Source organism: Zea mays, chromosome 8, assembly GCF_902167145.1.
Source record: "Zea mays cultivar B73 chromosome 8, Zm-B73-REFERENCE-NAM-5.0, whole genome shotgun sequence".
NCBI lineage: Eukaryota > Viridiplantae > Streptophyta > Magnoliopsida > Poales > Poaceae > Zea > Zea mays.
This window is the reverse complement of record NC_050103.1, coordinates 179,521,005-179,547,621: the sequence shown is the minus strand read 5'-3', so window position 1 is coordinate 179,547,621 and position 26,617 is coordinate 179,521,005. Positions and strand designations below refer to the sequence as shown.

Sequence of the window (26,617 nt, the reverse complement as noted above, 5' to 3'; positions counted from 1 at the left end):
TTATGAAAAAAACGTACGAACTCGAACATTTGCTAATGCTTCATCACCGCAACGCGTATGAGCGCTTTGTTTACTACTACATCTAGTGATACTGTAATTACTGTTGAGCGTGAGTGCAACAGATCCTGCTCAACGCCTCATAAGCTTTAGCATGCAGAGTTCATCCTTGAGATTACATGTATGATGATGTATCATGTTCCCTGAAAAAAAATGGAACTCTGAAGATATCAACATGTAAGAGATACATGATATCCGACAGCTTATAGATGATTCTAATATATTACATTCAGAATCTCGTGTTTCAAAAAGCAGCTCGTAAGGACAACGATATAGCATGAATGCACAGCCGCATCTGGAACTTTATGTACAGAGAAAACGGTGACTGCTTAGATACAACATGGAATTGGGACACACCGAGGGACATTGTTACGTGATTCTGCTACTGCAATCGGAAGAACCAGGCAGTGAAGTGGTAAAGCCACAGAGCAAGTGTTCTTCACTTCATGAAGCTACCGTCTAACAGTAAACTGATAGCTGGTTGGCTCAATAACAGCCCCTCAGTCATCCTCTAGATCACTGAAGGATACATCTTCCTCCTCCCCAACTGCAGTATTGTTGCCAGTTTTGCTGGGCACAGAGTCGACATCCTGTAGCCAATCATCTACTTCTTTTTCATCATCATCATCCGCAGGGTCAGGGTTAGATTCCTCAGTGGGTAAACTCTTGGCCTCAGTTTTCATCACCAACTCTTCTTGAATTACAGACTTGTCAACTATTTCTGCCTCAGTACTTGAGATAGGATGCTTGTCAGCCTCAACATTAGGCACAGGGTCAGAAGTTAGTTCTTGGAATGACGGCGCTTCAGATACTCCATGCTTGTTTTGGATGCTTGCCGGTGACAACTCACTCTCTTCAGGTTCTGTAGTATTCCTGCTTTCTGATAACAGCTTGTGCTTTGTCGGTGAACTTTGCAGTAGTCCTTCTCTTGCTTCCAGGATCTGTGTGAAACAGGAGGATTTTAGGATGGGAAATACAACAATGATAGATGCACGCTTCAAGCTCCCAATGAAATAAAAGTGCACCAACAAACTTCCCATCCAAAGTTACTAATAACAAAAAATAAAGGTATGATTCACGACTTCTATATATTTATTGTAATGGTACTAAGAGCAGTGTGATGTGAAAATATGATTCATAGACTTGGCATGTGCAGTAGTTATATTATATAATGGAACGCTTTGTTCTCATGTATGATATGAAAATTTAACTACATGAATTAGAAAGTTTAGTTTGGTTGACAAAACGAGCAATTAATGAAGGTTATCCAGACTACTAATTAGGCAGTACTTCATTTGAAAAACTGGAGTCTAACTTTGGAAGGCTTCAGTTTTCAGAAATCAAAAACATCACTACAGCATAAATATCCAAAAAACAATTAACTGCCAATGTTGGTGATACATCTCCTCAACCTCACTCTATCTGACAAGAGCTACAACCTGGAAATATGGACATACAAATAGTTCTATAATGGACATGCATGCCACGAATCTCACTTGGAAATGGACATACAAATGGTTATTGATCAACGAACTTTACATATGAAGATGACATTTGCATCGAGCGTAATCATCAAGCTTTGTGCTTACAACATTTACAATGGTATCAATTTGGGTCTGCTTATAACTTTTGTTGTTGACATATTCCCATCAGCTTAGCGATGAAGAACTTAAGCTTCAAGCAAGATAATTTGTAACTGTCATGATACATGCTGGATGTATGATTCCTTAACAATTACTCCCTCCATTCCAAATTATAAGAAGTTTTGGCTTTTATAGATAAATAACTGTTGCTATACATTTAGATATACGCTATGTCTAGATACATAGTAAATGCAATGTATCTAGAAAAGCCAAAGCATCTTATAATTTGGAATGAAGTGACTGGTACAAATGTACAATAACATGGATCCACAAGACCCATGGCTAATTTTGAATGGAGTAGTACATGCACCGGGCTGCCCCTTTTTTTGACCCCAGCCTCAGGTTTGTATTAGTCAACTTGAGCTCACGCTACTCATAAAGTCACAAATGGACTGGTTCATACTTCAGAGAAAGGATAGACAATAAGCCAAATAAACAAAATGACAGTTTATTGGGGTGGGGTAAGAAAATGGTTTCCAGATAGCATATCTCACATTCAAAATACCACAGGTCATAACACATAAACAAGTTTTTTTTTATTTCTGACAAGATCTATGTAAGTTGTCCAAATCAAGCCTATAAGCAGATGCTTTTGTTTCGGTAATTGTAGTCTGCATGAACAGCAACAAACGAACATGATAAAAAATACAATTAGAGAAAAACAGAACAGAGGATAGAGAGTATACTTGTGGTGTTGAAAGAATTTCAGCATCTTGCTTGCTGAGTTTCGAATGGAGAAGCACAAAATATATCTTCCAGAAGCACGCTTCACTCATATTGGTAGAGCAAAGCTCAGTCCTGAGGTATGATAGGCTTGGTACAAGCCGCTCTATAGCAACTGCATGTCCATACTGTTCATCTGATAGTTCAAAATCTAAAAAACATAGAAGCATATCAAATGTAGGTAAGAAACTGAGAAAATCAGCGTGGTATGCTAAAGAATATTGGACATGCATCATACATGATACATGAAGGAATGACATGCAAAATTGTGCCAACTCATTCGACTCACAGATGTTGAACCTATAGTTGTCAACTCCAAAAACAACTCTGACCCACTTGCAAGTTTGAGCAAAAGTATGGTTACAACCAGTTGCAAACAACACTTCCCCAGAAATCTTTGTAAATATATGCAAAATCTACTCAATTTCAACATGAACAATGATGGCTAATAATGACTTGAGTCCAGATGCTAAATTAAGATGAATAGATCCATTTAGGGGTGTTCATCAGAAATATGCCACTCAACTTTTGCAATATTAGGTAGTTGGTTCATTTGGATGCCACTCAATGACATCAAAATGAACTTGCTATCTAATTTTGCAAAAGTTGAGTGGCATGTATATAATTAATCCATTTAGTTACACTCTAGAAACCGTAATTTCAGTAGCAAGAGAATACCGTATTGTAGACAAACAAGCTTAATAAGCAAGTAAAGTCAACCCTCAAATTCTTCCCTTACCCAGTACTAGTCTACTGCAACAAAATGAGCACACAATCGCACCAAAACAATAGGTTCCACCATCTATGAATTAAAGCAACAAAATAAACAGTTCAAGCGTTCCAATCTGATGACACTGGCTCTTACCATCTGCGTGTCGGTCATCAACAAACAAGGGGAAATCGAGCCATGTCTTCGGATGCTTTGAGATGTTACCGACGAACACCACTACCTCCTCGGTCACACCGACCGCCTCGCCCTCTTCCTCCTCCCCCTGATCCCCGGGACCGAATGGCAGGAACGATGACGCGAACCTGGAGATCTCCGCCACCGCGCCGGCGTTCGACAGCATCGAGATGCCGGTCTTCACCCTGCCCCCGATCTCCGCCAGGTCACTCCGGATCCCGTCGATCCGTGGGGACTGAGGCACCTCCGCGGCGGCGGCTGTCTCCTCCTCCTCCTCTTCAGTCTCTCCTTCAGTTGGCGGTGGCGCGAGGAAGGAGGCAACGCCCCAGAACCGGCGGGTGAGGGACTCGGTCAGCTCCGAGATGTCGCCCTTAACGCCGCGGCTCGGGGTGTCCGGCTGCTCATCGGACTCACCGGTCTCGGCGCTGGTGGGGTCGGAGGCGCGCGGCGGGCTGTTGTCGCCGGAGGCGGGCTCGGATTCATCGTCGTCAGAGTGGGCAGATGAAAGTGTGGCAGCGATGGAGCGAGCGAACCATGACATCGCGGCGAGCTCGTGCCGTGCGTGCGTGCGGTCTGGAGGGCGGGCGAGCACTGGAGCGTGGGGCGGTAGGTAGAGTGGAGTAGAATAGTAGCGGAGAACGGCAAGTGTGGCGAGTGGCTAAGCCGCGGAGGTGGGGATGGAGACGAGGATCAGTGCGTGTTCGGCACGGATGCAAATTGGATATGGGTAAAAAAATCCATACAGGAAATGTGATCCTAATTTGCATTGTTAAGTTATACTCCCTTCGATTTTCTATCGTGTCGTACTAGTATTTGTTTTTAAAGTGAATTATTGCTGTGTGTCCATGGACCTAGATGGTGATACAACACAAACATTTATCCTGGTTCGGGTTTAGACAACCCTACTTCTATTAGAAGGAGATAAGACTTATATTACTTGTGTCTAAGTGCTTGTGGTAGAGGATACAAGCTGGTCGAAAGAAGTCCTCAAGTTCCTGGTAGTGATTGAGGCAAGTGCCAATATCAATCGTGGAGGTGAAAAACCATGAAGTCTTCTCCTCTTCGAATAAAGCACTCTCCGAATAAAGCACTGGGCTCCTCCTTTTATAGGCTCAAGTAGGCCTGGGCATAAAACCCGAGCCCGAAGCCCTATACCCGAAATACCCGAACCCATACCCGTTTAGCCCGAAGCCCGTTACCCAAATAGCTCCAGCGGGTAATGAAACTGGATACCCGAACTAAGTTCGGGCCTAATCGGGTACTAACCCGCGGTACCCGAAGTACCCATTCTACCCGATATCCATTCTACTAGAAGGCCGCCAGGCGCCAGGCCGAGCGCAAGCTCCACAGCCCACGGCCCAGTTGGCAGCCTACTACGAAATCGAAACCTCCCAATCCAGCCAACCCTAACTCCTGAGTCCTGTCTTCCTTGTCCGGCTGTCCTGAGTCCCTGGCGCGGCACCAGCGGCGGCTGTTCCAGCGGCGGCTGTTCCTGGCGCGGCACCAGCGGCGGCTGCGGCACGCCCCCCATTGGCCATCGCCTAGGCTACAACTGCAACCTGTCCAGCCGGTCGCACGCCAGCCACCAGCGCTCAACGCGACGCTAGCGTCCAGGCGCCGCGGCCTCACCAAGGCGCCGTCCAGGCCAACGTCCAGGCGCCCGTCACGCACATGCATTGCCCGAGTGGACCAACAGGCAACAACCAAGTGTGATTGGAGTTTGTGATTTGAGTTTGTGATTTTGTCAAAGGCAATAACGGGTACCCGAATTTTACACAAACCCAAACCCGAATTTGTGGGTACCCGAAATTGCGGGTACCCGAAATTTCGGGTACGAGTACGGGTTCAACTGTTGAAAACCCGAAATTTAAAAAACCCGAAAAGCCCGACCCGAATTTTCGGGTAAACCCGAACGCCCAGTCCTAGGCTCAAGGAGGGCTCCCCGGAGCGCAACAGTTTCTCGCGTATAGAGGAAGAGATGAGTTTGAGCCCCTATAGCTGGAAACAAAACTGAGATTTTGAATCAATGAAACCTACTGGCAGAACCGGTCACCCTTCCCCGGATTACACAGTGAAGATTGTAAAATCACAGACGTAGAGGTTCAAAGTGTTGCATATCTTTGACAACAAAACTAGAGCAGTCTAGGGAATGAAAATCTACATGTGCTAAAACCCTGAGCTAAAGAGATGGCTATAACAACAGCTCTACTCATCTATTTATAGAGGGTTATTACTACTTTCTAAACTACTCCTATATACATAGAGTCTATCCCCTTAGGCGGGGGCGAAATAGACCAACTCCTAGAGTTTTGATCTAACGACCACACGCTCCATATGAAGTTGCTTCGCCTTAATGCACCATTCGTGATGACGTCGTGTGTCGCCTCTGTTTCCCATTGGAACTCTCCACCTGAGTTGGGTGGGTTTTCGAGGTTTAACCACCAAACCACCATGAGTATCGCACCACGTGTGCGTCCCACGTAGGGCTGGAAACGAGCCGAGCCGAGCCAGGCTCGGCTCGGCTCGGTGAGGCTCGGTGGAATAGCGAGCCGAGCCAGGCTCGGCTCGGTCACTTCACGAGCTCGATGATGAGGCTCGGCTCGGCTCGATATAGGCTCGTGAGCCGGCTCGGCTCGACTCGCGAGCCTGTACACTCAAGTACTCAACAACATTAATTACGGTCATTAGCTCAAATTTGAAGCACAATATGTTCCATATAATAAAAAATTATGTCCCTGCACTCTAGTTCCTTGTGAGTTATGACCAAAACCACACACTGGTCACTGGATCTAGATGACTGGACACTAATAAACAAACTGACAACTGACAAGTGATAGCTGTAATAGTTTGGACCGAGCCTCGAGCCGGCTCGCGAGCCTCACCGAGCTGGCTCGGCTCGGCTCGTTAGTGTAGCGAGCCATGGAATTAGGCTCGGCTCGGGCTCGTTTAGGCTCGCGAGCCGAGCCGAGCCTGATCGAGCCCGAGCCGGCTCGCGAGCCTCGAGCTTTTTTTCCAGCCCTAGTCCCACGTCCTGGACACGTGTCCCGCGAGTCCTCGATCGCGTCGGCAACATGACCCGCTCTGCCACATCCTCGCGCAAGTGTCACATGTGTTAGCCACCACGGCTAGTCACCTAGTGACTCTGGTCCCTCGGTCAAGTCCCAACACTCGTCCTTCACCGCTCCCAGTCCATCGACACGAAACCGCATGACCTTCATCTTTGTTGTTGACCACTCGACCTGTGCTCCACACGAAGCCATTGGCAATTTTGCCATTATCTTTTGTGGGCTTCGCCAGTATGCTATCGGGCCTACAAATCATAGATACAGATGGTCCCACCAGTCATAGACACGGGATGACATAATAACAGACAACCAAAATTGAGAGTGGCAAAATCACAAATTTCTCGCTTCACACCTGTACAGCACAAGTCGACCGACATGATTGCGCATACATAATGCACGCATCGGTTAGTCCACGACTCAACGACGCTACTCACTCATCATCAACCCGACCCACATTGTGTTCACGGCAAAATGATATAGACATTGGTCAACTAGCTGTTATATATTCTGAAAGACACAAGAGGAATATATGGTTTTTCATCCAGTAATCACTATACTTTAGCGTTAACATCGTGGCAAGTTCATGACATAGATCGAACATCAAATGCCATACATGTCTACATACACACTATTAGAAAATTTACCATATAATGAAGTACACATTAGGAATTCATTAATCATTTATTTTTTAGCATTTCAAGCTCAAAAGGTAAATTCTACTACTCCCTCCGTTTCTTTTTATTAGTCGCTGGATAGTGCAATTTTGCACTATCCAGCGACTAATAAAAAGAAACGGAGGGAGTATATGCTAATCACTCCATTAGATAATGTTAGAACTATTAGAGCAAATGTTACGTAACCATTATTTGATTATTTTAAGTTCAGGCGACAGAAATCTAAGCTTTTTCATCCATTTAGGGTTAGTTTGGCAAAAAAAAATTCAAGGGTTTTTCATTTTCCAAGGAAAAATAAACTAATTTCCTTATTTGATTATTTTAAGTTCAGGCGATAGAAATCTAAGCTTTTTCATCTATTTAGGGTTAGTTTGGCAATTCCATTTTTTCAAGGATTTTCCATTTTTCTAATGAAAAATTAACTATTTTTTCTTGGAAAAATAAAATACCTTGAGAAAATGGGGTTGTCAAATAAGTCCTTTGCTCAGTAATAGCATTGCACATTCAGACACATTGCAGCAGGCCAAAGTGGAGTATATGACTATTATATAAATCTAAATTCCTATGAGAGATCTCTGAAATATGGAACCAAATCAAAGAAAACGATAGGACCTAATAGGGTTCCCGGATTCAATACTAATCTGAACCAGGCAGAGTCTGGAGGTTCGTGTTTTCATATTGGACTTCATATCACTCTTCATATAGGACAAAATAAGCTGATATAGATAAAGTAAAAATAATACGATTCAGAATTATGGACAAATCCAAAAGCATAGCAGTTATGTTTTCTTTTTGTCGCTGCCATCTTTTAATTCAGTAACAGGTTGAACTGTAAACTGAACACTTAATGATGTACTTCCATGAACAAGACGATGCAGAAAAAAAATACTTCTCACAAATCACAATGGTCAGACTGCCGTCTGGCAATGCATCAAGCGGTAAATAGCAATGGATAACAGAACATTCCAGGGAAACTTCATTGAAGAAATATGAACATGACCAAAGTTCAAGGCATGAACACAACAGATGCACCTATAATTTTCGATAGCAACTTTACACAATGAATAACAGCTGCCACCAATTATCACAAGTACTATTACTAGCCGAAGCATCCACAATACTCTACACATTGACATCAAACTTTGGGAGCCATCTAAGATGCAATGATGCTAGAACTACGGTACACACCAACAAGGATCAGCGACATCGCCAGCCATACATAATCTAAAATGCGATTAGGCTGGCAATTACAAGCACACCAACTGCCAGCAGCAGCACCTTCAAGTACGCATCGACCTGCTGGCCTTGTGGTGCCTGGCGCGGGAAGCCATGGCCATGCCACCCATGGAAAGAATGGCCGTACCCATAAGGAAACCCTGCAGCAGGCCCATAGGCAGTCGCCTGCGGGAATCCGTGCACCTGGAAGCTCAGCAACGGGAACAGCCCTCCGATGGCGGCCGAGAAAGTGTAACTCCCCCACCTACCATTAGCCACAGGGGGGGCGCCAGCACCATTGAACCAGGGGTTCTGGTGCGGGTAATGGTTATTGTGGTCCGGCTGCGGGGCAGTGGAGGGCCGCTGCCCGGTCGGCCTGCTCGGGATTTCCACACCGGCCACCGACCTTGCACGGGGTACGGCGGAGCTGCCACCACGGCCGTAGAGGGGGACGAGTTTCCCCTCCTCGACGACGGCCTTGCAGACGGGGCACTCCTGAGAGTGCGCGTGAACGTGGAGCCACTCGTAGAGGCAGGGCCAGCAGAAGAGGTGGCCGCATAGGGTGACCACGGGGTCCTGCGCCAGGTCCAGGCAGATGTTGCACTCGAAGCTGCCCGAGTCCTTGCTGCCGCCGCCGCCGCCATCGCTGTTGGTCCTCGCCACAGGCTCGCCGGCGCGATTCGCCATGCCGCTAGACTCGGATCTGCGGGATGCGGGGACCAATCAAGCCACGATCCGACGACACGAGCAAAATAAATAGGACAAGCAGGAGGCGTCGCTGCCACAATCAGGAATCATATTATTTCGGGGGAACATGCCCCGACTCCGATCCGGCATTTCAATCGATTGTACAGTTTGTGCCAAACAACGCTGAATAAATCCGCCAAAGTCATCTAATCTAGGATATTTCTAGATACGATTCGTTCAATACACGATGCGTGGATCACGGAGAGCATATAGACGAAAGGGATCCGAACAGACAATGGAACAAACCATCGCACAAACAATTAGTTGAGGAAACGTACCCAAATCCGTGCGAAGGCAGTGGCGACCATGCGTTACCGCCAGACATCACCGGGGAGCGACGAGGAGCGAGTAGCCGAGGGGAATGCGGCGGCGGCGGCCGGCAGCGAAGTTGGGGCGAGCCGAGCAAGGAACGAGGCGGAGGGGATGCGATGCGACTGCCGTCTGCCGGGGAAGGGATTGGCCCAACCCCCGACCCCGAGCCGCTAACGTGGTGCGGTGCGGTGCGGTGTGGTGCGGTGCGGGAGGACAGCAATACGCCTCTCCCGAGAACAGTGCCAGACTGCAGCGAGTGGGAGACTGGGAGTGGGGCGTGGACTGGTGCAAGGGGGGCGAAGACCAATGGTTCCAGGTTTGTCCGATCGAGACGGGAACCGGACGGACGGATGCGCGTGAGGGGTTGGCCGCTTGCCGGCTTCGGGGCGGTGGATTCCGTAGCGTGTTTGGGTTTGGGTTTTGCTTCAGCAACGTGTGGAATTCATTATTATGTGACAGCAGACAGCACTGCTAGTTTCTTCCACCCAGGCTAATGCAGGATTGGTTCATCCAAATGTCGATCCAAAGGTCGCATTCTTTAGGGCATGTACAGCCTAAGACCATGGTACTCTAAATATAAGACATAGGTGTCGGCATTTCGACCCCGGGGTCCCTAAACCGACGAGTAAATTGTCGTTGCGTGTCTCAGCCCAAATGAGTCGGCGCGAGACGGAACACAAGGGGAAACAATAAGGGAAACCGCGGCTCGTGTTGTCATGCGCCCAGGGCGGATGCGCTTAAAGTAGGGGTTACCAACGTTCGCGAGGGAGAGAGAGAGCCTGTCCGTCAGCCCGTCCTCCCGCGCGGCCACCTTCTCGTACGAGGGCCTTAGACCTTCCTTTTATAGATGTAAGGAGAGGGTCCAGGTGTACAATGGAGAGTGTAGCAATGTGCTAACGTGTCTAGCAGAGAGTAGCTAGAGCCTTATGTACACGCCGACGTGGCTGTAGGAGAGGTGTTGCTGCCCTGTTCATGTGATGTCGTGGCCGTCGGAGGAGCGCTTAAACCCTGTAGAAGCACAGCTGTCGGGGCTGTCGGGTCCTTGCTGACGTCTCCTTGCTTCCGTAGGGGGCTGAGAACCGCCATCGTCATGGAGCACGCGGGGTGCCATCATTACTTGTTTTACCCGGGCGAGCCAGATGGGACGCCGGTCTTGTCCCCCGTAGCCTGAGCTAGCTAGGGGTAGGGTAATGATGTACCCTCCTGCGACGTGGTCGGTCCGAGCCTAAGGTCGGGCAAGGCGGTGACTCCTCCGAGGTCGAGGCTGAGTCCGAGTCCTGAGGTCGGACGAGGCGGAGACCGTCTTCCGAGGTCGAGGTGGAGTCCGAGCCCTGGGGTCGGACGAGGCGGAGACCGTCGTCCGAGGTCGAGGTGGAGTCCGAGCCCTGGGGTCGGGCGAGACGGAGACCGTCTTCCGAGGTCGATGTGGAGTCCGAGCCCTGGGGTCGGGCGAGGCGGAGACCGTCGTCCGAGGTCGAGGTGGAGTCCGAGCCCTGGGGTCGGGCGAGGCGGAGACCGTCCTCCGAGGTCGAGGTTGAGTCCGAGCCCTGGGGTCGGGCGAGGCGGAGACCGTCCTCCGAGGTCAAAGTTGAGTCCGAGCCCTGGGGTCGGGCGAGGCGGAGACCATCTTCCGAGGTCGAGATGGAGTCCGAGCCCTGGGTCGGGCGAGGCGGAGCTTCCTATGGCGTCCGAGGCTGGACTTGGCTGCTGTCAGCCTCACCCTGCGGGTGGCACAGCAGTCGGAGCAGGGCAGGCGGCGCCGTTTTCCTGTCAGGTCAGTCAGTGGAGGGGCGAAGTGACTGCGGTCACTTCGGCCTTGTCGACTGAGGAGCGCGCGTCAGGATAAGGTGTCAGACGATCCTTGTATTGAATGCTCCTGTGATACGGTCGGTTGGCGAGGCGATCTGGCCAAGGTTGCTTCTCCGCGAAGGTTATTTCCTACGGTTTGTTATAAAAGTTGTAAAAAATTAAAAACCGTAGGAAATTTATGTTTTTGGTGTAGTGTTAAAAATTAGTCCTAGGCTAAACAGTCCCCTATTCACTTTATTTCTCCCTCTAAGGGTTAATTTGGTGACAAGGGGATCCCGGGAGGATTGGAGGGGATTGAGAGGGAAATGAACTAATTTTCCCCTCAATCCCCTCCGATCCTCACGGGATCCCGGATCACCAAATCAGCCTTAAAACAGAATATTTTATTGGTTGTTTCTAATGGTAAAGAAATACGACTTCATAACGATGATATACATACTTCTAGATTGGTGGTATGTATCAGCATATACTACGTATGAATGGTATCCTAGCAAATATTTGCCTTGGGGTTTGATAGCTGACGAGACTTTCTGCTTCCGCCGACGCATTTTGACTCGCACCGTCACGCTCACAGACCGTACGCCTGAATCCCACCTGACCTGGGATACAGCAACACCCACCGCACCGCTAGTACGGTAGTAGTACCTCGGGTGTGCATGTCATCCCCTGACACGTCATCGGATAAGAGCTGGCTCGAGTTTGGAGCCTCGCGGCCTGTATCCACAATGGCTGCGGCCACCAACCCCTTCGGCCTAGTTTGTCACTTTGTCGTCGCAGCAAGGTAGCAGCTCTCGCTCTAGCTCTCTGCTTGTCCGCAAAGCCCTTGGATCAACTCAGCGGCGAACTTGGACTCCAACCTTGGCCTGTACGCTGTACCTACAAAAGGTGGCGCTATGGTAGCTCGTCTTGTGCATCGACTCACGCCACCACGCACCTCCTCGTACGCGTCCGAGCAGATGGCGCCGGCTGCGGGGACGGTGGCCAGCAGCAGGCACAAGAAGTGGTCGGACGAGTGCAGGAACCTGTGGCGCGTCGCGGGGCCGGTGATCCTGACCGGGATCTTCCAGTTCCTGCTCGGCTTCGTCACCACGGCCTTCGTCGGCCACATCGGCAAGGTCGAGCTCGCTGCTGTCTCCATCGTCAACGGCGTCGTCGAGGGCCTCGCCTTCGGCCTCCTGGTAATATAATAACGGATCAACAGCCATCGTCGTCTGAAGCCTTACGGGCGTGCCGCCGAGGCCGCCTATCTGACTGATACGTGTCCTCCTCCATCGCCTTCAGCTTGGCATGGGGAGCGCGCTGGAGACCCTGTGCGGGCAGGCCGTGGGCGCCGGGCAGCTCCAGATGCTGGGGGTGTACATGCAACGCTCCTGGATCATCTGCCTCGCCACCTCCCTCGCCCTGCTCCCGCTCTACGTCTTCACGTCCCCTCTCCTCCGCATGCTCCGGCAGTCCGCGGACATCTCGGCGGTGGCGGGGCGGTACGCGCGCTGGTGCGTGCCGCAGCTGTTCGCGTACGCCGTCAACTTCCCCATCCAGAAGTTCTACCAGGCGCAGAGCAGGGTGTGGGCCATGACGGCCATCTCGGGCGCCGCGCTCGCCGTGCACGCGCTGCTCAGCTGGCTCGTCGTGGCCAGGCTCGGGCGCGGCCTGGCCGGCGCCGCCGTCGTCGGCGACGTCTCCTGGTGGCTCGTCAACGTCGCGCAGTTCGTCTACCTCGTCGGCGGCTCCTTCCCCGACGCATGGACAGGGTTCTCGCGCAAGGCGTTCGACAGCCTCGGCGGCTTCGTCAGGCTCTCCGTCGCCTCGGCCGTCATGCTGTGGTTCGTATCCGTCTTCTGTTTCCTTCTTGTGCCAGCTTGACATATATGATAACATGGCACATCCATCACTTGCAGCCTAGAGATGTGGTATTATACGGCAGTGCTCATTCTGGTGGGATGCCTGAAGAACCCAGAGATTCAAGTCGATGCGATTTCCATATGGTCAGTGTCATTTGTTTCTAACAGCATCTGCCTCTGCATTTCACTGAGAACACGTCGGCAGGCATGTGTTTTTTTTTCAGTAACAATTTGTTTCAGTAACAATTCGTCTGTTTTTTTTTTGCTGTAAAACAGCATGAACTACCAGCTTTGGACACTGATGGTTGCTGTTGGCTTCAACGCTGCAGTAAGGTAACGTGCATCGGCAACTTTCTTGTATATATTTCTAAAAAAAGGATCTTTGAGCTCTGAATGGTTGGCATTCCATTCCGTTTCGTCCCCCGTCAGTGTTCGCGTGTCGAACGAGCTCGGCGCCAACCACCCAAAGGCGGCCAGGTTTTCCGTGGTCGTCGCCACCGTCACGTCGGCCGCCGTCGGGGTGGTCTTCACGGCCGTCGCTCTGGCGGCGAGGAAGCAGATGCCTCGGCTTTTCACCGGCGACGACGTGGTCGTCAGGGAGACCGCCAAGCTAGGGTACCTCCTAGCCGCTACCATATTCCTCAACAGCGTCCAGCCGGTGCTGTCAGGTACTAGAACCTGGTGATCCCACGCCTTTCAGAGAAAGTCCATGCCCATGCTCAGAGCCGTTGATATGCTTGCCGCAGGCGTGGCGATCGGTGCCGGGTGGCAGTCCTTGGTCGCGTTCGTCAACGTCGGCAGCTACTACCTCGTTGGCCTGCCCCTCGCGGCCGTGTTTGGCTTCAAGCTGAAGCTCAATGCTACGGTAAGACAAGCATGTAAGATGTGATATGCTAATGCTGCGTATTTGATGGCCTTCCTTCCTCGAAGGCAATCTGCTGATCCTGTATGGGCTGCAGGGGATTTGGGTGGGAGTGTTGATCGGAACGGTATTACAGACTGTGATTCTGTTCGTAATACTCAGCAGAACCAAGTGGCAAAAAGAGGTACAGTACACTGTGTCTCATCTTCTTGTTTTTTTTGTGTGCGCGCTCTTGTTCCTATACTCTGAAACGATTTTTATGCTACTATTTTTATATTCTTTTTTTCTGCTCTTGTTTCCATGTTCTGGAACATTCTGTGCAGGCTATGCTAGCAGAAGAGAGGATACGGGAGTGGGGAGGAAATGTCGAGCTGCCACATACTCAAGAAACGGGGCCAAGTGAAAGCACTGCCGCGCCAGACGCAAGAAAGGGGCCCAAGTGAAAAACATCGTGACACCGGTTTGATAGGAAACTACTAAAGCATTGTGACCATTTTCAGCCACCAGAATCATTTGATTAATGTGTGAAGTGTGGAGTGGGAGTACTTGTAATAGATGGGAAAAAGTGAGACATGACAGGGTCAAACCGATGGCCTCTTCTTAGGGCTAGTTTGAAATTTTCATTTTCTAATGGATTTCTATTTTTCTAAGAGAAAAATGAACTAATTTCTCTTGAAAATTAAAATCTCATAAATAATAAGGTATCAAACTAGCCTTAAAGATACTCTTTCTGTCTCAAAATCATTTTAAATTTTATATCTATACTCAAATAAATGATAATAAATCTATACAAATATAACACATATATTAAATATTGTATGGACCTATTAAAATATTAAAACGAATTTTAATTTGGTACAGAGGTAATATACATTAAGCACTTGCATGGCCATGCTCGCAATGTGTTCGGTTCCCTTTCTTAATGATTTAATATAAGGCACATAATGCTAAACCACAATTCCTAGTATCATGCAAATATGCAATAGTCAATGAAAGCGCCGTTCGAATTGATTAAATTTGATGTTCAAGATAATATGCTTTGAACTTGAGACATTATTTGAGCGAAAACATGGTGGCGCGTTGATAAGAGGTACACACAATACCATTTAGCAGATGCATCTACTAACACCATAAAATATATGAACGGTGCGGATACAAATTCGAATCCAACCACAAGCAGTTTATAATAGCACACGCGGCGCATAAAAAATCTGAAGATTGTGGAAATTTTGCTATGTGCAAATCATGATCGATGATATTTTTTCTCATCATTCGTATTTGGATATCAAGTTTGGAATGGATCAGCATTATAAGAAGTTATTTTTATGCAATACGAGATATGGATTTAAAGTATTATAGTACAATCCAGATTTGAGGGATGAAATTTCCTCACAAACTTCTTTTTCTAAATTCAGTAAATTTAGTAAAACAAATAAATTACTTTTTATTTCCACATGTAGAATACTACTCTATTAACTTAATGATTTAGTTACAACTGATATCTTTATAACTTAATAGAGTACAAGTAGATTCTAGATATAATAATGATCCTCTTTGGTTAGAGTAACATGTTATTATAGTACTTGTTAAAGTGGCTTCTTAATAATAGTATTAACATATTAGACTTCCATAGATTTGGACCATATTTGAATAACTATTAAATTTAAGCAATGTATATAGAAATGTAGTTATGCAAGTATATCTAACTAGTGTGTTGTGATGTAGGAAAAGTGCAAAGTAGGGGTAGAAGTGGAAGTAGGTCTGCTTTATTGTGGAACAAAAAAGTATATATGATGCATGACCTATTTGGGACAGTTAGAAGATCGTGGGGTTGGGGATCGTAAGAGTTGATTTTGCGACCAGGGATCATGAGGGAATTCATGTGAAGAAATTCCCTTCTATTCTTTGAATTGCAAGGGAATTTCTTCTCATGGATTCCCTGATTTCTGATCATCAAACTAGTCCGAAAAAAGCTCGGCTCTCACATCTACGGGCTAGTGCATGTATGTAACTGCAATTACTAGTTGCTAATAACTAATCGACTAGTTTTTGTTAAAGTTTTATTTGTATTTAATAAGCTAGTACTTAATATTTTTTATATAAAAAGAAGTAAATTTTACGGAGATAAAACTTTTTGGCACAATTATCTATTTTATAGTTATAAAATTAAATATCTACACAAGCATAGAATGTCCGCTCTCGTCTCGCCTATCGCCTTTTACGGAGACAAAACTTTATTAAGAGTAGTTATTTTATCTAGTTTATATTTTATTCTATAATAATTAAATTCATATTCGAAACAAAGCTATACAAACAATTGATACCACTCTAATAAATAAATATCAAATAGGCTTCTGGCATTATTTCAGGTGTCACTGGAGGATGGATCCAAGAAAGAATCAGTCGAGTAACTGTGGATGGCTTCGAATCGGAATTCACAGTTTACACGACAAAAAAAAGGAACTACATAATCTGTGGAACTCATATTATTTTGTCGGCACTGACGAAGATGAACCTAGATTAAGCAAAACCTTTGAAATTAGGAATAGATCACAAGCGAGATTTCGGAAGAATAGGTGGTTAAGTGACATACCTTGAAAAAAAACAGTACCCCTCTTTATTCGAAGGGGGTGTTTGGTTGCTCCTGCTAAAGTTTAGCACGGGTCACATCAAACGTTTGACTTTTAAATAGGAGTATGAAATATAGACCCAACCAACTGGACTAGATTCGTCTCGTCTTTTAATCTTCGGCTGACAAATTAGTTTTATAATCCGACTACATTTAATACCTGGAACGGAGGTTCAAACATTCGATGGGACAGTGGCTAAATTTTAGCGGGGTGTAACCAAACACCCCCGAAGTAAATTCGAGACACTTGAAAATTGTTAAAATCAGATATCATAAATCTATTTTGGAGACGATTTTTGTTTGGGCCTTACTTGGAACTAGTGCGTTAAGCGCGCGCCTGCGCGCGTGTTATCTTTTTTTTTTACAAGCTTATTTTATTTTAAATAGCAAGTATCTAAGAACAACTGAAATTTCAATGACATTTTTTGGTACCAATAGCAGTAGTAATACAAACTTAGCATTAAAATAGTATACTTCAGTGTCCAGCAATATGGGGTATGTAAAGTTTGCTTAGACAAACATAGTTCTAGAAAGACTTCAACAGTAGATTTATATGTACACAAAACTCTATTGACCAAAAGTGATGAAGCCTTCCTTGCATAAACACGCACTTCTAGGAAGGCTTCAACATTTTCAAAATATTGTAGCATATTACTAACGAAAATATCACTTGTGTAGATGATTTGCAATAAAAACCAATTAATATAAGTATACTATTTTTAAGCCACAGTAAACAATACAAAATTACAGTAGACAAGAACAGTGAGGCTGATGCTCTACATGCTGAGAGATATACCTAGCTAGCACAATTGTGATAGTCTGCACGTACATGTGTATATACGTATGGGGCTCGTGTACACACATATGCATATATATACAATTTCATTATGAAATGCAACTAGACTCGTAGAACAAGGGGAAGAGAGGGAAAAAGGGAAAAACAAGACCTCCACATTGTAAATTGAACACCGGGGACGTATAGAAGCGGAATCCATAGGCCAAAGAAAATACATCAAGGTTTTACATTTTACAACAAAAAAGAAATCATGAAATCCTAAAAAAACAAAGTCTGCAGGAGATGGAGGGAGGCCGAGTGGAAGGTAGATGCATCAGGAAAACCGCCTCCTAGAACACGCAGGTTCCCAGCTAAATAAAAAGAAATGAAAAGTAGAAAGAAAACTGCAGCGCCTAGAAGGCTCTTGGCCTCTCGCTTTGAGTATTGGGATGTGGACGGGATGCAGAGGGCCCTCTGTCCAGCGGGACGACGAAGCGCCAACCGCAGCACGACGCGACGAGCCCAGCCGACTTCTTCTCCGCCGTCAAGAGCACGGCCACCGGCAGCAGCAGCAGCAACCAGCTCGTCCACGCCGGTTCTCCACTCCCGCACCAGGCCGCTGCAGCAGCTAGCAGACCTGGCCCCTGTGACGCCACCCACCGCGCTGGCGGTCGCCAGGCACTACCGAGTGCCGTTGCTGCAGGCGCTGTCGGCGCCGGCCTCACCCAGATCCCCCTCCGAATTCACGCTACTCAAGGCGTCGCTCTCCCGTCCAAGGTGCTGTCCACATTTTCACGTTTCTTTCTTCCTTTATTTCCCCCTCCCTTTTTGCTTGGAGCAGCAACCGAACTACACTGATGATGGGAGTGGAAAAAATTGGATCGATTCCTTCTCACCTCCTTTGATTGGTTAATTGACTCTTGTTGTTCTTCAGCGCAGCGCAAGCAAAGGCAGCTGACGGAAGACACCGGATCTGGTGGAAGCAAAGAACTTGGGAAAAAAAAGGAAAGCACATGAATCTGACGGCGAACCCTAAATGGCAGCATGATGATGCGGAGTGGGAAGGGGAAGCCTAGCAAGAAAAATCGGATGAGGGAGGGAGGGGGAAGAGCTGGCGCCGGCGCCGTGTCTACTCCAACCCCAGCACGACGAACCCTAACATTGGGAACCGGATGTGGGGTGGAGGAGGGCGGTGGAGGGAGCGCGCTTACCAGGACCTTTGGAGCGGTGGAGGGAACTGGTGTCCAAAAGCAGCTGTCGCCGGAGCACGCAGGCGAGCGGGGGAGGGTGGGGTTTTGGGGGAGGAGGAGGGAGTGCGAGATGTGAATGAAAGAGACGCATGAACTGGTAGAGGAGAGAAGAAACGCCTCCTAGAAGCATCTACACGACGCACGGGTGAAAATGCCACCAATGATCAACGATCGAACGACCAAGAATTTTTTGCTGACGTGGACGCACGTGGGAGCGAAAATCCTTTCTGCTTTAATAATAAGAAGAAATGAATTATGTCAGAAGCTGGTAACATTCTATAGAATATTTTAATATTTAAAAGGCTTCACCTCCTCCCGGCTCCAGCGTCCTGCCTATAGATGTCCAAACGGGCGGCACGGCCCGGCCCAGCCCGAGCCCGTTTGAGCCCGGCCCGTTTGAGCCCGTCCTATTAACCGGGCCGGGCCGGGCCGCCCGACGGGCTGACTGTTCTGTCCGAGCACGGCACTACACAGGCCCATCCGTGCCGGGCCGGCCCGGAAAGCCCGACCCACGAAGGAGCCCGGCCCAGCCCGAGCACGCCAACACAGTTCACATTCAAACATTCAAACACATTTCACAGTTTACATTTCCATCCACATAATGACATAAAATCATAAATCACAGACTATATACATATTCACACAATCACACTTGCACACATGCACAAAACAAAAATATAAAGATAAGTAATATAAAGGATTAGAGCTGTTTGTGCAATGGCTGCCTCATTAAAAACCTTTCTAGGTAAAAACTCACTCCTCGTGAGAAAACCCTAGAAAGGAAAAAAGAGTACAGCCCAGCTCTGATTTAATAAGTTCATGTCTAAGAGTACAGTTTACATCACCAGATGTCCAGATCACTATAATAAAGTAGGAATAGGAAGAATAGTAGGAGATTACAAAGTGTAGGGCCCTAAGGGTCATCAAGATAAAGTCCTTCAAATGCTTGTTCAAGGTCTTCGTCCTGTGTACAGTGTTGGCCTCTAGCTTCTCCTAGTTCCCAATCTTTCATGCAAAGTAGCTTCTCATAGTTTGATGAGATACTTTCTTAAAGACAGGATTATGAGATAGTCTAATATACTCCTCAAAAGCAGGTGACTCAGCAAAATTAAGTGGAAGATCAAGCCTAGCAATCAACCTACACATCTGAGTTCTAGCACGATCAGGACAGTAATCCCAGTTACGCACAGAACCATCAGGGTTAAACTTAAGGACTGACTGCTTGCCCTGCTTAGAAAGCTTAACTTTGCAATCACGTTGATGCCTAAGCAAATGACCAGTACCACTAGTAGACACAGCAGTCAATGTACATCTGCACCAGTGACACTTAGCACCATACCTGATCCTCTTGCCGTCTACAGTATTGTATATTGGTTCAAAATCCTGCCACACTTTAGATGTGCAAATTCTTTTATGGTTCTTACCATCAACATTTTCAGAAGTATTTGCATCTCCAGTGTTGGTAGCAGCACCCTCCTCTAAGTTAATAGGTGCGGCACTGCTACCATTGTTAATGGACTGAGATGGCCCATCCTCATCAGCGGGCACAATCCTCAGATCATTATTGATGAACTGCGAATGACTGTTCTGACCACCAACATCTTGCTCCATCACAGATCAGAGGCCGGAGCACCAGTTCCGTCGCCAAGGTGGCACGCACCGGTTCCTCACGACCTTGCACACATGTGAAAACCACAGACATATAAACAGATCAGAGTGTAAACAGATCATATAAACAGTCAAAGTGTAAACAGATTGGCGACAGAACAGATCATATAAACAGTCAAAGTGTAAACAGATTGGCGACAGAACAGATCATGTAAACAGATTTGCACCGGTTATTCAGATCATATGCAGATTAAGTTATAAACAGATTAATACAAGGAAAGAGATCATATGCAGATTAATATGCAGATTAATATGCAGATCATATGCAGATTAATATGCAGATCATATGCAGATTAATACAAGGAAACAGATCATATGCAGATTAATACAGATCATATGCAGTCAAAGTGTAAACACACTATAAACAGATCATTCATATACAGATTCCTAATATGCAGTCAAAGTGTAAAGAGTTCATATAAAGAGACCATATAAACAGATATTCATATACAGATTCCTAATATGCAGTCAAAGTGTAAACACACTATAAACAGATCATTCATATACGGATTCCTAATATGCAGTCAAAGTGTAAAGAGTTCATATAAAGAGACCATATAAACAGATATTCATATACAGATTCCTAATACGCAGTCAAAGTGTAAAGAGTTCATATAAAGAGACCATATAAACAGCTCATATGCAGTCATAGATTCAATAAATATGCAGTCAAACAGATTCAATAAATATGCGGTCAAACAGACCATATAAACAACTCATATGCAGTCACAGATTGAGTAAACAGATTCAATAAATATGCAGTCAAACACAACTCTAATATGCAGTCATATATTGAGTAAACAGATTCACTAAATATTCACTAAATGAAGATCTAGATCATTGAATATACATTGAGGTATTCACTGATAGTACCTGAGCTCTGGAGAAGGGAGCACCAGATGCTGTCGAAGGTAGCAGGGAGGTGGGAGCACCAGATGTTGTCGGAGGTAGCAGGGAGGTGGGAGCACCGGAGCTGTCGAAGCACGGGATGCGCCGCGCCGGTAGGAGGGACCAGGGAGGTTGGACTTGGGAGCACCGGAGCTCTCGAGGAGTGAGCACCGGATGCGCCGCGCCAGTGGGAGGGAACAGGGAGGTGGGAGCACCGAGCACTGGAGCTATGGAGGAGGGAGTACCGGAGTGCGCCGCACCGGTGGGAGGGAGGAGGGAGGTGGGAGCACCGAGCACCGGAGCTATGGAGGAGGGAGTACCGGAGTGCGCCGCGCCGGTGGGAGGGAGCAGGGAGGTGGGAGCACCGAGCACCGGAGCTATGGAGGACCGGAGCAGGGAGGTGGGAGCACCGAGCACCGGATCGAGGCAGCCGCGCGCCCGCGCACCGTACCGAGAGCACCGGACGCGCACGGGACCAAGAGCATCGGAGGAGCAACGGAGGCAGCCAAGCACGGAGAGCGGGAGAGGAACGCCGCTGCCGAGCACGGAGACGAACGCCACCGCCAGAGACCGAGAGCCGGATCTGGGAGCCGCCGCACGGAGAGGAGAGGACGAGGGAGTGAGAGAGCGTTAGGGTTAGGGTTTCACTCACACGGCGACGGGTTCGCTCAGACTAAATAAGGCCGTATGTGAGAGCACCTAGAGGGGGGGGTGAATAGGTGATCCTGTGAAAACTTAAACTTATAGCCACAAAAACTTGTTAAGTGTTAGCGCAATAATTGCCAAGTGGCTAGAGAGGAGTCACAACAAAACACAATACCACAAGAGATCAAACACAGAGATGACACAGTGGTTTATCCCGTGGTTCGGCCAAGACCAACGCTTGCCTACTCCACGTTGTGGCGTCCCAATGGACGAGGGTTGCAATCAACCCCTCTCAAGTGGTCCAAAGACCAACTTGAATACCACGGTGTTTTGCTTTGCCTTTCAATATCCCGTTTGCGAGGAATCTCCACAACTTGGAGCCTCTCGCCCTTACACTTAAGATTCACAAAGAAATACGGAGTAAGGAAGGGACTAACAACGCACACAAGACTCAAAATCAGAGCAACAACACGCACACAAATCGCAACAAGAGCTCGCAACACAACTCAATGAGTTCACAACTCAACAAGAGCTCTAGATGCTATCACAATGAATCAAATGCGCGGAATCGATGTCTTGGTGCTTAGGAATGTTGTAGGAATGCTTGGTGTTCTCCTCCATGCGCCTAGGGGTCCCTTTTATAGCCCCAAGGCAGCTAGGAGCCGTTGAGAACAAATCCAGAAGGCCATCCTTGCCTTCTGTCGTCGGGCGCACCGGACAGTCCGGTGCACACCGGACACTGTCCGGTGCCCGATTTCCTTCCTTAAACAGCGCAGTCGACCGTTGGAGATCTGGGAGCCGTTGGCGCACCGGACATGTCCGGTGCACACCGGACAGTCCGGTGCCCCCTTCCGACCGTTGGCTTGGCCACGTGTCCCGCGCAGATCGCGCGGCCGACCGTTGGCCCGGCCGACCGTTGGCTCACCGGACAGTCCGGTGCACACCGGACAGTCCGGTGCACACCGGACAGTCCGGTGAATTTTAGCCGTACGTCGCCAGTCAACTCCCGAGAGCGGCCAGTTCGCCCGAGGCAGCCTGGCGCACCGGACACTGTCCGGTGCACCACCGGACACTGTCCGGTGCACCACCGGACAGTCCGGTGCCCCAGACCGAAACAACCTTTTGGCTGTACACAACCAACTCTCCTCTTTTCTTCTTCTTCCTGTTTCTGATACTTAGACAAGTATATTAGTACACAAAACCAATGTACTAAGACTTAGAAACATACCTTTGCTCTAGATTTGCACTTTGTTCATCCATGGGCATTGATTCACATTTAAGCACTTGTGTTGACACTCAATCACCAAAATACTTAGAAATGGCCCAAGGGCACATTTCCCTTTCAATCTCCCCCTTTTTGGTGACTTATGCCAACACAACATAAAGCAACTAGAACAAGTGCAATATCACTTCAAATAAAAACTCAAATTAATTTTGATTCAATTTGGCATATATGGATCATCCTTTGCCACCACTTGGTTTGTTTTTGCAAATCAAACTCAAAATCCTATCTCTAAGTCAAATCCACTTGTAGAGACATAAAGAGAGGTTTTCCAAGGAAAATTGATTCAAGATTCCAAAAACTCCCCCTTTTTCCCATAATCAACAACACTTCTCCCCACAAGAGGCCAACTTTTGACAAAAGAGACAATGCAAGAGTTTTGACAAACCAAAAGCTCTATTCTACTGTTTTTTTCAAAGTTTCTCAAGTGGTAGCTGATCCATTTATTGCTTTGGCCTTTATTTTCTCCCCCTTTGGCATCAAGCACCAAAACGGGATCAATCTTGGCCCTTTAACCCCATTGCCTCACCAAAATCTTCAATTAAGAGCAAATAGGCAATAAGAGTTTAAAGATGAACTTGGAATAAGTTACCCTCTCATCGGAGTGCAGTGGAAGTCTTTCATGGTCCAAGTCCACCTTTTCCCTTTCAATCCTCCTTCGAGACTAAATCATCAACTCAAGCACATGGTTAGTCTCAAAGGGTCAAGTTGTAACACATCTCCCCCTAAACATGTGCATCACTTTGCAACGGACTTGTGAGGTCCAGGGAGTGTTTGTACAACTTGAGCACCATAATAAGCAACAAAATGCAGAAAGGAACATGATCAAAGGCATAAACACATGTATGCTACAGTTCAATCCAGGTTCCACGAATCTAAGACATTTAGCTCACTACGCAGCCTGCAAAAGGTCTTCTCATCTAGAGGCTTGGTAAAGATATCGACTAGCTGGTTCTCGGTGCTAACATGAAACACTTCGATATCCCCCTTTTGCTGGTGGTCTCTCAGAAAGTGATGCCGGATGTCTATGTGCTTTGTGCGGCTGTGCTCAACAGGATTCTCCGCCATGCAGATAGCACTCTCATTATCACATAGGAGTGGGACTTTGCTCAGATTGTAGCCAAAGTCCCTGAGGGTTTGCCTCATCCAAAGTAGTTGCGCGCAACACTGTCCTGCGGCAACATACTCGGCCTCAGCGGTGGATAGGGCAACGGAGGTTTGTTTCTTAGAGTTCCATGACACCAGGGACCTTCCTAAGAATTGGCACGTCCCCGATGTACTCTTCCTATCGACCTTACATCCAGCATAGTCGGAGTCTGAGTATCCAACTAAGTCAAAGGTAGACCCCTTTGGATACCAGAGCCCGAAGCAAGGCGTAGCAACCAAATATCTAAGAATTCGCTTCACCGCCACTAAGTGACACTCCTTAGGATCGGATTGAAATCTAGCACACATGCATACACTAAGCATAATATCCGGTCTACTAGCACATAAATAAAGTAAAGACCCTATCATTGACCGGTATGCTTTTTGATCAACGGACTTACCTCCTTTGTTGAGGTCGGTGTGTCCGTCAGTTCCCATCGGAGTCTTTGCGGGCTTGGCGTCCTTCATCCCAAACCGCTTTAGCAGATCTTGCGTGTACTTCGTTTGGGAGATGAAGGTGCCGTCCTTAAGTTGCTTCACTTGGAACCCAAGGAAGTAGTTCAACTCGCCCATCATCGACATCTCGAATTTCTGCGTCATTACCCTGCTAAACTCTTCACAAGACTTTTGGTTAGTAGAACCAAATATTATGTCATCGACATAAATTTGGCACACAAACAAATCACCATCACATGTCTTAGTGAAAAGAGTTGGATCGGCTTTCCCAACCTTGAAAGCATTAGCAAGTAAAAAGTCTCTAAGGCATTCATACCATGCTCTTGGGGCTTGCTTAAGTCCATAGAGCGCCTTAGAGAGCTTACACACGTGGTCGGGGTACCGTTCATCCTCGAAGCCAGGGGGTTGCTCCACGTATACCTCCTCCTTTATTGGCCCGTTGAGGAAAGCGCTCTTCACATCCATTTGGAACAACCTGAAAGAATGGTGAGCGGCATATGCTAGCAAGATACGAATGGACTCTAGCCTAGCCACAGGAGCAAAAGTCTCCTCAAAGTCCAAACCTGCGACTTGGGCATAACCTTTTGCCACAAGTCGAGCCTTGTTCCTTGTCACCACTCTGTGCTCGTCTTGTTTGTTGCGAAACACCCACTTGGTTCCCACAACATTTTGCTTGGGACGAGGCACCAGCGTCCAAACTTCATTACGCTTGAAGTTGTTAAGTTCCTCCTGCATGGCCAACACCCAATCCGGATCTAGCAAGGCCTCTTCTGCCCTGAAAGGCTCAATAGAAGAGACAACAGAGTAATGTTCACAAAAATTAACTAATCGAGACCGAGTAGTCACTCCCTTGCTAATATCACCCAGAATTTGGTCGACGGGATGATCCCTTTGAATCACCGCTCGAACTTGGGTTGGAGGTGCCGGTTGCGCTTCTTCCTCCATCACATGATCATCTTGTGCTCCCCCTTGATCACATGCCTCTTGTTCATCGTCTTGAGTTGGGGGTTGCACCATTGTTGAGGAAGAAGGTTGATCTCGTTCATCTTGTTCCTGTGGCCGCACTTCTCCAATCGCCATGGTTCGTATAGCGGCCGTCGGAACATCTTCTTCATCTACATCATCACAATCAAAAACTTGCTCTCTTGGAGAGCCATTAGTCTCATCAAATACAACGTCGCTAGAGACTTCAACCAAACCCGATGATTTGTTGAAGACTCTATACGCCTTTGTATTTGAGTCATAACCTAACAAAAACCCTTCTACAGCTTTGGGAGCAAACTTAGAATTTCTACCCTTCTTTACTAGAATGTAGCACTTGCTCCCAAAAACACGAAAGTAAGATACATTGGGTTTGTTACCGATTAGTAGCTCATACGACGTCTTCTTGAGGAGGCGATGAAGGTAGACCCTGTTGATGGCGTGGCAAGCCGTGTTCACGGCTTCTGTCCAAAAGCACTCGGGGGTCTTGAACTCTCCTAGCATCGTCCTCGCCATATCGATGAGCGTCCTGTTCTTCCTCTCTACCACACCATTTTGCTGTGGTGTGTAGGGAGCGGAGAACTCGTGCTTGATCCCTTCCTCTTCAAGGAACTCCTCCACTTGAAGGTTCTTGAACTCGGACCCGTTGTCGCTCCTTATCTTTTTCACTTTGAGCTCAAACTCATTTTGAGCTCTCCTGAGGAAGCGCTTGAGGGTCCCTTGGGTTTCAGACTTATCCTGCAAAAAGAACACCCAAGTGAAGCGGGAAAAGTCATCAACAATAACTAGACCATACTTACTTCCTCCTATACTTAGATAGGCGACGGGTCCGAAGAGGTCCATATGCAGCAGCTCCAGGGGCCTTGATGTGGTCATCACATTCTTGCTGTGATGTGCTCCTCCCACCTGTTTACCTACTTGACAAGCTGCACAAGGTCTATCTTTTTCGAATTGAACGTTGGTTAGACCTATCACATGTTCTCCCTTTAGAAGCTTGTGGAGGTTCTTCATCCCCACATGTGCTAAGCGGCGATGCCACAGCCAG

General features: G+C 47.4%; 3 protein-coding genes across 4 annotated transcripts; 1 reads left to right on the top strand and 2 right to left on the bottom strand.

Moving 5' to 3' along the window:
- Window positions 1–201: 201 nt before the first annotated feature.
- Window positions 202–3,964, bottom strand: LOC100282894 (uncharacterized). The gene is made up of 3 exons (NM_001371886.1): window positions 3,289–3,964; window positions 2,387–2,574; window positions 202–998 (listed from the first exon to the last, which is right to left on the bottom strand). The coding sequence occupies exons 1-3, from the start codon at window positions 3,866–3,868 to the stop codon at window positions 558–560; spliced, it is 1,209 nt and encodes a 402-aa protein (NP_001358815.1). The 5' UTR covers window positions 3,869–3,964; the 3' UTR covers window positions 202–557.
- A 4,068-nt stretch (window positions 3,965–8,032) lies between these two features.
- Window positions 8,033–9,755, bottom strand: LOC100285907 (uncharacterized). The gene is given in 2 exon segments (NM_001158796.1): window positions 8,033–8,984; window positions 9,307–9,755. Coding segments are annotated over 2 exon segments (741 nt in total). The 5' UTR covers window positions 9,354–9,755; the 3' UTR covers window positions 8,033–8,290.
- A 2,146-nt stretch (window positions 9,756–11,901) lies between these two features.
- LOC100280263 (uncharacterized) lies at window positions 11,902–14,500 on the top strand. 2 transcript variants are annotated; one of them, XM_008656640.3, is made up of 8 exons: window positions 11,902–12,327; window positions 12,431–12,972; window positions 13,048–13,134; window positions 13,267–13,323; window positions 13,420–13,658; window positions 13,737–13,868; window positions 13,950–14,036; window positions 14,176–14,461. In XM_008656640.3, exons 1-8 carry the CDS (start codon window positions 12,043–12,045, stop codon window positions 14,253–14,255), a joined length of 1,509 nt encoding a protein of 502 aa, XP_008654862.1. In that variant the 5' UTR covers window positions 11,902–12,042; the 3' UTR covers window positions 14,256–14,461.
- The last annotated feature ends 12,117 nt before the right edge of the window (window positions 14,501–26,617 follow it).

Bases quoted from the DNA above. Each gene is read 5' to 3' on its own strand.
- LOC100280263 (XM_008656640.3), top strand. From the start codon at position 12,043: ATGGTAGCTCGTCTTGTGCATCGACTCACGCCACCACGCACCTCCTCG. The intron at 13,135-13,266 runs GTCAGTGTCATT...GCTGTAAAACAG, and splicing joins GTCGATGCGATTTCCATATG to CATGAACTACCAGCTTTGGA. The intron at 13,324-13,419 runs GTAACGTGCATC...GTCCCCCGTCAG, and splicing joins GGCTTCAACGCTGCAGTAAG to TGTTCGCGTGTCGAACGAGC.
- LOC100282894 (NM_001371886.1), bottom strand. From the start codon at position 3,868: ATGTCATGGTTCGCTCGCTCCATCGCTGCCACACTTTCATCTGCCCAC. The intron at 2,575-3,288 runs GTAAGAGCCAGT...TATGTTTTTTAG, and splicing joins TGATGACCGACACGCAGATG to ATTTTGAACTATCAGATGAA. The intron at 999-2,386 runs GTATACTCTCTA...TGTTTCACACAG, and splicing joins AAATTCTTTCAACACCACAA to ATCCTGGAAGCAAGAGAAGG.